General features: G+C 41.8%; 1 protein-coding gene across 2 annotated transcripts in view; it reads right to left on the bottom strand.

The window, feature by feature from the left end:
- The window catches only part of cbfa2t2 (CBFA2/RUNX1 partner transcriptional co-repressor 2), a 74987-nt gene extending 65031 nt beyond the window's left edge, over positions 1 to 9956 (bottom strand). Inside the window, exon 1 of one of the 2 annotated variants that reach the window (XM_061889416.1) lies at positions 9681 to 9956. In XM_061889416.1, coding sequence (XP_061745400.1) covers positions 9681 to 9759 — 79 coding nt within the window. In that variant the 5' untranslated portion in view covers positions 9760 to 9956. The remainder of the gene's footprint in view (positions 1 to 9680) is intronic. The other variant, XM_061889408.1, reaches the window with a different exon arrangement.
- Between the last annotated feature and the right edge of the window lie 546 nt (positions 9957 to 10502).

Here is a 10502-nt window from a genome sequence, read left to right as displayed (position 1 = left end):
ATAAATATAAGCGATGGTTGGGGATCCCACTGTACCACAACCTCAATGACAATCAGTCAAGTTTACTTTTTGTATGTTTATTAATAAACAAACTGATACGCATCACTCTGCCAAACAGCTTATCAAAAATCTTGAGGGATCCAAAAACTTTGACATCCAAAACAAACAAACCAACACCAACGCCAGTAAAAACATAATAACCGAGGTGAGGGTAAAAATAAATTATACTTCATTAACACATACCGAGACCCGTTGACTTGGTCGAAGAGCAGGTTTTGGATGTGAGGTGCTAATCCGTGTCTCGTAATATATGCTGTTTTATCCTTTCCGCAGGAAAATGTATTAGCAACCTGAAAATCAGGAAATATCACACGAAAAATATCGCCAATCCCGTCATTTGAGGTGTAGGATTGATGTTTCACCACACTGTGCAAGATCCATAACATCCATCCATTCATTTTCTACCGCTTATTCCCTTTTGGGGTCGCGGGGGGCGCTGGCGCCTATCTCAACTACAATCGGGCGGAAGGCGGGGTACACCCTGGACAAGTCGTCACCTTATCGCAGGGCCAACACAGATAGACAGACAACATTCACACTCACATTCACACACTACGGCCAATTTAGTGTTGCCAATCAACCTATCCATAACACCTCGGATTTTAATGTTGCTGTCCCGCCGAAGATTAGTGTCAGGTCAGTGCTGCTAGCGGCAGTTGTTGCTAGCTGGGGGTGCGTTGGCGCTAGACCCACGCAGAACTAAGAGATGCCCGGTGTTTGTTTTTGGCTCTCTGCCGCGATTTTATGCTTACCGCACTGCATGTGCGATTCGACCGCTCCAATTCCCATGGTGCCAAGTTTGAAATCCCTCTTACAAAGTATGCACCTGGCCTCCTCGGGATTGGCAACAGGCTTAAGCCATCTTTTAAACCGGCTGTCCTCCAGCCAACGCTCGCAAAACTTGCATTTCCCCATGCTAACTGAAAGGCGGGACGAGAGGAAGAAAGGAAGGAGTCTGCGCGCGACCCGACTACGCGCGCGACTGACACTGAAATCACTCACTTTTACTCAAAGACGTGCCGTAACTTTTACTCAAAAACGTGCCCCGAAAAAAAAAAAAAAAAACTGGGCCAACAATTTAAGACCATTGACTACTGAATTTAAGACCATCTTAGGAATTTCTAATACATTTAATACTTTTTAAGGCCTTAATTTTAGACACATGAATTTAAGACTTTTTAAGGATCCGCGGATACCCTGTTAACATAAGCGATGATCTGTGGAGCCTGTTACTGTGGGAAGCCCAAAAAACTGTTGCTCTGTTTACTGCGTAAAGCAGCTGTGATACAAGATTCCTGAAGACCCACCTCCACCATGAAACTCTGTAACTGCACAACCGGGAAGCAAAATTCCGCTCAGTACAGCACAACAAGAGCACATTTGACTATGTTATGTGCGATTTTAGCCGCGGCGAGTTCCCATTCCATGCAGCATCACAGGCTGATGCTGTCAGGTGCGTGACGTTGGCCAGCAGGCCAGACGGGGGTCTCTGGTTCAGCCGACAGTTCGGCACTCCTATCTCCATGATGAACAGGACCAGTTTGACACTAGCCAGGTCTCTTGTGTTTTCTCTATCTACTCCGACCTCTACCTACACACACCACCTCCGATCTTTGTGCAAAAACACAACGACCCCAAATCCTTTTAAAAATGCAGAAGTAGCATCATACTGGGGTTACGCCATATAGACGACGTACAATATGAATGTTCTCAAACTTCTTTTCCCCAAGTGCATCCTCAGAAAACACTTGGCTTTTCAAGTATCGCCATAATGAAATACAGTAGCGTAATAGGCTGAAATATTCATAAAAAACAAGGCAGATGTTTTATTTAACATGTATATATAATATTTGTGGCCATTGTACCTTGACATACCACACCTGTCAGGTGGGATGGGTTATCTTGGCAAAGAAGAAATGTTCACTATCACAGCTTTAGACACATGTCTGAACAATATTTGAAAGGAATAAGTCTTTTGTGTATATACCGTATTTTTTGGATTATAAATCATAATTTGCGACATATACCCCGGAACGACTTATGTGTGAAATTACGAACACATTACCGTAAAATATTAAATAATATTATCCATCTCATTCGCGGAAGAGACGAAGAAAATGTCAGCAATCGTCACACACACGTCAACCAATAAGAATTCGGCAGGGGAGGGTCATGGCAGAAGTGCATTGTGGGTCATGGGATGCTAACTGCTATATGCTATATCAGGGGTGCCCATTACGTTGATCGCGAGCTACCAGTCGACCGCGGGGGGTGTGTCAGTCGATCTCGAGCCAGGCTTTAAAAAAAATAGACCTAAAAATTAGTGATCATCAATCTTCACCAAGACGTCACTTAAATGACATTCACGGTACCGGAGGGTCTTGTGAGATGACCCTGGCTGCTGCAAGATCATTATTATTAAAATATGACCGAGAAGAAGGCGAGAAACACTTTTTATTTCAACAGACTCTCGCGCCGTACCTTCCGTCAAAACTCTAAAGGCCGACTGCACATTTCCTATCTTCACAATAAAAGCCCTGCTTCATGCTGCCTGCGCTAACTAAATACAGAGTCTCGGAAAACTGGGGTGCATAAGCGATCCCTCAGAAAGCTGGCGTGCACATCACTTGTGCACGCCAGCTTTCCGAGACTCTTATTTTGTTAGCGCAGGCAGCATGATGCAGGGCTTTTATTGTGAAGATAGGAAATGTGCAGTCGGCCTTTAGAGTTTTGACGGAAGGGACGGCGCGAAAGTCTGTTGAAATAAAAAGTGTTTCTCGCCTTCCTCTCTGTCATTTTTTCATAATAATGAACTGGCAGCAGCCAGCGTCATCTCACAAGACCCTCGGGTGCCGTGAATGTCAATCAAGCAAGCTACGGAATTTGCCGCCAATGTTTTTCTTGTAAAGTGTATGGAAGCTGGATGAATTAGATGCCAAAAACCAACCACTTTCATGTGGTATTGTACAGAAAGGACAACTTTTTTTCTCCTCCATTTGAAAATGTGGGCGTTATCATCATTACTGTCTGATTCCAATCAATGCAAGTCATCAGAATCAGGTAATACACCAACTTATATTCTTGTCTTCGTGAAAGAAAGACATCTATATGTGTTACACATGCTTGTATGATCATTAAACACATTTAACTTGTTTACAAAAATGTCTCTTTCATAAATAAATAAATATAAATGATATATATAAATGAGGTAGATCCCCTCGAGTTGGTCAATTGAAAAGTAGCTCGCCTGCAGAAAAAGTGTGGGCACCCCTGTGCTATATGCTACTGCCGTAGCTATTAATATGGATCATTTCAACGTCGGCGGTAACTTATAAAAACTGAGAAGGGCTGAACAAAAATGGCACCGAAAAGGAAATCATGTACTGCAGATTACAAGCTGGACGTAGTGAAATATGCAGCAGAAAACGACAAGAAGCGGCGCATTCCTTTGGATTTTTAGAGTTGTTTAGAAGCGACATCGAGGAAGAAGATTTCATCGGATTTATCGATTAGGAGTGACAGATTGTTTGGTAAACGTATAGCACGTTCTATATGTTATAGTTATTTGAATGACTCTTACCATAATATGTTACGTTAACATACCATTATGCGTCATATAACGTACACTTATTCAGCCTGTTGTTCACTATTCTTTATTTATTTTAAATTGCCTTTCAAATGTCTATTCTTGGTGTTGGATTTTATCAAATAAATTTCCCCCAAAAATGCGACTTATACTCCAGTTTGACGTATATGTTATTTTCCTTCTTTATTATGCATTTTCGGTCGTTGCGACGTATACTCCGGAGCGACTTATAATCCAAAAAATACGGTAAGCTTAACCATCTCAATGCTTCTGAAGAGTTGGAAGAGGTGAAAATGGTCTTAAATTGAAGATGTAAAGAAAAACTGTCATTCTGTATTATCATAACCACTTTTAATGACCATATTGATTTGAATACGGTAGTAAAAGTTTTAGATCTTTGAGTTCAACTCAAGAAAAATGGGAACAAAAACAAATATGTAGTGTTTATATATTTTGTTCAGTGTACATATATATGTGCATATAATGTATTAATATAACTAATATCTAATTAATAATTCATATAATTGGTGATTAAAAGTATGTGAAAGTTTGACTGCTACCTTGTGTACTTGTGATAACCTCCTTAAAGTGTTGTAATCATTTAGAAACATCGATTAGCTAAAACATGGATAAGAGTGGAAAAAGTGTTTTGTATTTTTCCCGTTAAGCGTTGTAATTTATTTAAATGGATGTAATTTTGATTTTTTTTTTTTTATGGTGCATGGATTTAAAAAAAATAATATCCATATAGTTCAATGATCAGGTTGTGTTTTGTGTGACCATGTGTGTTGACTTTTTGTGTTGGTTGCATTTTTTGTTTTTGCCCCATGACTAGGGAAGGTTGTTTGTATCGAGTCACATAAGCAAATGTTGTGCGTTCACTTCAAACCACAATTCACGTTCATTGAACTGATGTACTCATGTTGTCCGCAAGGTTTCTGGCATTTCAAGCCGTAAGACTCTTGAACATATCAATAATCCCCTCAATTGCCCCCCAAAAATGGATTAAGTCACTGGAATAGAAAGACAATACAACATACATCCATAAACCTGGATGCATATGCAAAAGTGCAATATATTTATATGTACACTAATCTATTTATATCTGCACGTTATTGCTGTTTTATCCTGCACTACCATGAAATAATGCAACATTTCGTTCTTATCTGTACTGTAAAATTCAAATTTGAAGGACAATAAAAAGGAAGTCTAAGTCTATATTTGCAGCAGTCAGATATTTAAAATTAATATGAAAAACAGCCCGCTTGCCAGATTCCTCATGACGTCTAAGGGGACAAATTGAAGACCGCAGGCCGCAGTTTGGACACCCCTCCATTAAAGCTTTAAATGCTATCGTTATAACATTGATAGTGGATGTTGTTGACACTATCCCACAAATTTGACAGCATCCAGCGAACAAATGCATTCTCAACGCAATGCAGCATCCTTGCTCGCGGCTAAAGTATAATATTTTAAACTATAATATTTATTGCGTTATCGAATTTTAGGCCATATCGCCCCTAAAGTCCGAATGTCTGTACAACAGATGCACAAGCCTTTCCCCCCTCCCCTTTCGCTACTTTCGTCTGCTCTGCTCGCCATGTGGGAAAATAAAAGTGATGTGCTATTGGCGGAAGTGACAGCTGAAGTGCTTTTCTTGGGGTGTTTGATGGTCGCTTGGGGAAGAAGAGGAAAGTGTGCATGCAGAGTAGGGAGAGACACGGAGCAAAGCTGCAATTGTAAATGTATGTTTTAAATGACCGGTAAAGTTGGAAAAAGGGAAAAAAAGCAGTCTCTCTAAATTCCGATAGTCTTAATGTCATACATTTGGGAATTTGACTAGCATTTTCTGGAAAATTACTTTTGAGGAGCAGGCTTAACTTGGGAGGGGTCAAGACTTCAGCACCGTGAGCAAGGATGCACGATAGCAGTGGTTCTCCAACTTTTTTTTACTACTTCAAAAAAACTTGTCTCTACAAGTACCACCATATTGACCGACATTAAAATACAGTAGCGTAGTAGGCCTGAGTATTCGTTAAAAACAAGGCTGAGGTTTAATTTAACAAGTATATTTATTATTTATGGCCACTGTGAAATTACACACAGTTTGAACAGTAACACTGTGTGCGAATATTTAATCAGGTGATTCTTTGACACACCCCTAGATGGAGCCTACAGTTTGGGAATCCCTGCACTAAAGTGTTGCTCCTTGTCTTGAACTTGTGTGTTTTTTAGTTGTATGACATCAGTATAATTATAGCTAAGGCGAAAAAAAATCCCATCTTTACCTCCCCATATTTACTTGTCCATCATAACTGGGCTTAGCAGTTTTATTGTATTTGTAGTCTTTAGCTGTTAACAGCCATACAAGCTTAAAGTAGGGCTGTCAAAAATACTGAGTTAATTCATTGTTATGATCCGCTGCCCGGATCATATTGTTTAGGTTTTGAGTCTTTTGTATTATGTTCTGCTAATGTTTACCTTAGTTCCTGGTTGCACTTCCTTGTTTGATCTTGTCTCCATAGTTACTTATTATTTTCACCTGCCGCGGTTTCCAGACGCACACCTGTTTTTGTTAATCACTGCCTTGATTTAAGCCTGCCTTCTCTGTTCACTCGTTCTTGCTTCCTAATTTGTGTTCGCACAACATGCCAGTACGGCCTTTTTAGTTTACTAAATTATAATTTTAAATTTCCTGGGAGTTTCGTCTTGAAAACGTTGTGCAATGATGACGTGTACGCAAGACGTCACGCGTTTTTAGGAAGTATGAGCGCTACGCACACACACAGCTAAATGTCGTCTGCTTTAACGGCATAATTACACAGTATTTTGGAGATCTGTGTTACTGAATCTTTTGCAATTTGTTCAATTAATAATGGAGAAGTCACAGTAGAAAGATGGAGTTGGGAAGCTTTAGCCTTTAGCCACACAAACGCAAGGTGATCAGGGGCGGAGCTAGAGGGGAGGCTGGGGTAGCACTGGACCCCCCTGAAATCTGATTGGACCCCCCAGGTGCCACCCCAGATGATTGACATATCGCGGCACCGCACGTCTTGTCGGAAGGAGCCAGTTGCATTTTTAAATCAGTGAAGCCTATTGACTGCTAAGTCTTTCCTGGAGATCAACGAAGTTACAAAGAAAAACAAGGATAACCTTCTCGTCGTAAAGTAAGTTTTACGGTGTTGTCCTAATAAGTCACCGTTTAAAATAACTTTTGTAGATAGAAGTTGTTTTTTTTCTACAAGCAGAGAGCCATGGCATCAAGCAAACGTTAACGTTACATATCATGGCGCCTTTATATTTACGTGTTTCTCCAATGATTCTAGAGGAATGAACCTAGCGGAGAATCAGCCAGCCAGCTAGCTGTTTCATGCTCTGTTGTAACGTCACGTTCACACGGTAGTTAGCCTGCTGCCAACTAACTGAAAAGTCTGAATATTAAACTTAGGTCTACAGTGGTTTATTTGCCCTGACATGTTTTAGGCTTAAAGTGGAGATTTAATAACACTGTATGATTGTAAGTGATGCCAGGAGTAACCTTTTCTAAAAGAGAGAGAGAGAGAACTATGAATGTGTTGGTGCATTTTCACCATCTTTGTAAAAAAAATAGTTATTATTAATTATTAGTTCTTGAAAAATTGTTGCCAAGTTGTGTTTTCCATTTTCTGCATTGTTAATAAACTGCAAATCATATATACATAAATCTCATCTCCTGTGTGCTTAGTATGTACATTTCAACATTTGACACTCCGATTGCAATTGATAAATCAAGAAAAAAAATCATTGTTATAGTCTGTGGACCCCCTGAAATAGCCCTGGCCACCCCAATGATAAAAGTCTAGCTCCGCCACTGACAGTGATTCCTTGTTTAAAATTCCTGGAGGTGAAACTTTACTATGGATCCCGACTACATGTAAACCAGCAGGTTTCGGTGAGAAATTTGTGGTTAAAAAGTCGCTTCTTACCGGAGAAAAGCTGAGCTTGTGCCGTCGACTCCCCTGAGACATTGCCGTCAAGACACCCGTGGACACACCCCTCCGACTATCAGGTACTGTTAAACTCACTAAAACACCAGCAACACAATAGAAAGATAAGGGATTTCCCAGAATTATCTTAGTAAACATGTCTAAAAAAATCAGAATCCGTCCCAATGCAATCGCGTTTTTTTTTTCTAGTCCGTCGCTATCGATATCCTCAAACACGAATCTTTCATCTTCGCTCAAATTAATGGGGAAATTGTCGTTTTCTCGGTCCGAATAGCACTTTTTGTTGGAGGCTCCCATTAAAATCAATGTGAATATGTAAGGGGCCCCCCACACTTGTGACGTCATCGTCTGCGACTTCCGGTAGAGGCAGGGCTTTTTTCTCTTAACACCGAAAGTTGCGAAATTTATCGTGGATGTTCTCTACTAAATCCTTTCAGCAAAAATATGGCAATATCGCGAAATGATCGAGTATGACACATCGAATGGACCTACTATCCCCGTTTGAATAAGAAAATCTAATTTCAGTAGGCCTTTAAAAGGGGAACATTATCACCAGACCAATGTAAGCGTCAATATATACCTTGATGGTGCAGAAAAAAGACCATCTATTTTTTTAACCGATTTCCGAACTCTAAATGGGTGAATTTTGGCTAATTAAACGCCTCTCTGTTTATCGCGCTGGAGGCGATGACGTCAGAATGGGACGTCGCCGAGGTAACACACCCGCCATTTTCATTTTCAACACATTGTAAACATTGGGTCTCAGCTCTGTTATTTTCCGTTTTTTTGACTATTTTTTGGAACCTTGGAGACATCATGCCTCGTCGGTGTGTTGTCGGAGGGTGTAACAACACTAACAGGGAGGGATTCAAGTTGCACCACTGGCCCGAAGATGCGAAAGTGTCTGCCGCCAAACCCCCATTGAATGTGCTGGAGTGTCTCCACATTTTACCGGCGATGCTAAGGCAGACATGGCACAGAGATGTATGGATAACCTGCAAATGCATTTGCAACGATAGTCAACGAAATCACAAAGGTGAGTTTTGTTGATATTGACTGCCAGCTAATCGATGCAAACATGCTACGCTAATCGATGCTAACATGCTATTTACCGGCGGTGCTAAAGCAGACATGGCACAGAGATGTATGGATAACCTGTAGATGCATTTGCAACTATATTACGTTTCCTTCCACCCACATTTAATGCGAAAAAAACACTTACCAATCGGCGGATTTAAGTTGCTCCAGTGTCAAAAGATGCGAAAGTCCTGATCGTTTGGTCCGCACATTTTACCGGCGATGCTAACGCAGCTATTCGGCCATGCTATGGCTATGAATTCGCTGAATAGCTTCAGTTTCTTCTTCAATACTTTCATACTCCAACCATCTTTTTCAATACATGCGTAATCTGTTGAATCGCTTAAGTCGCTGAAATCCGAGTTTGAATCCGAGTTAATGTCGCTATATCTTGCTGTGGTATCTGCCATTGTTTGTTTATATTGGCAGCACTGTGTGACGTCACAGGGAAATAGCCAGTGTCTTCGCAGAGAGCGAAAATAAGGCACTTTAAAGCTTTTTTTAGGGATATTCCAGGACCGGTAAAATTTTGAAAAAAAACTTCAAAAAATACAACAAGCCACTGGGAACAGTTTTTTATTGTTTTTAACCCTTTTGAAATTGTGATAATGTTCCCCTTTAATATTTCATCATTGATATATAAACTATCAGACTGCCTGGTCGGTAGGAGTGTGTTTCAGTAGGGCCTTTAATTTCACAGCTTCTTTTTACACTTGCATGGCAGCTAAAGATGCAAAAAAAAAAAAAAAAAAAAGTGATGACAACAGGTTATCACTGGGCCGGATGGTTTCGATTCCCCTTACTTGCAATGGAATACAAAGCGTGTGCATGAAGTCCTCATGAGCTCAGACAAGGATGGAGGGATAAAGAGGACGGGATGAGCCCTGACCATCTGCACAGCACGGGGAATTGAACACAAACACACACACACACACACACTAACATGTACGCAAATCAGTCTAGTGTCCTACCTCCTCTCCAGTAGAGTCCACACGTCAAAGTCCGCTGAGAAAGTCTCCTTTTTGTCTCTCCCTCGCCCTTGTCACGCATGAGCTCGCATTTCCCGCAAACGCCAGGCCAGATGGCGGCCAGATGGAGACAACGGCGACTTTAAATCGACGCGCATTTACTTAAAGGTCGCCCTTAAACGTCTTCGTCCTCCTCGGCGTGTTGATATTATTATGTCCTCTCTCGATGGGCGTCCTCCTCAGCGCGCGCTCTCGCTGCCTCTGAGCCCGCGCGCCCGCTCCCTCCACAGTCCTGTGACTCTCGCCTTAAGCCCCGCCCATGTTGTTTTGTGATTGGGTCCCCGGTTTGGGTGACGTCATGGCTCCCGGCCAAGCATCCAGCGGTGCTGCCTTGCCTGCCGTTGACGGAGATGGGCGCCGGCAATTAACATAACTAATTGCTTTGGCACGTAAAGGCTAAACAAGAGGCCATGCCAAAGGGTGACGAAAGTGTGCGCATCTGCATGTATGTAAGCCGGGGGTAGGGGGAGGGAGTCCTCCCAAATGCTGCACCCATTGATACCCTTGATATAATACTACTATTGTCTCAGCCCCTGAATGCAGCATCAAGCGGGGGGCGGGACACTTGAGGAGCCTCTTATCTCTAAGGCAGGGGTAGGGAACCTATGGCTCTAGAGCAGGGGTCGGCAACCCGCATGGGGCTCTTTGGCAACTCTGATGCGGCTCAGCTGCACAATCGCCGAACCCCATTTTCTTGACTCCTGGACATCACCCAGAGTCAACGTTCTCCAATTTTCACTCGAACTACAATATTAAAGGCGTGCC

Source organism: Nerophis ophidion, linkage group LG02 (assembly GCF_033978795.1).
Source record: "Nerophis ophidion isolate RoL-2023_Sa linkage group LG02, RoL_Noph_v1.0, whole genome shotgun sequence".
Lineage (NCBI taxonomy): Eukaryota > Metazoa > Chordata > Actinopteri > Syngnathiformes > Syngnathidae > Nerophis > Nerophis ophidion.
Note: the sequence above shows the minus strand (reverse complement) of the source record. Positions and strands in the feature narration are given on the sequence as shown.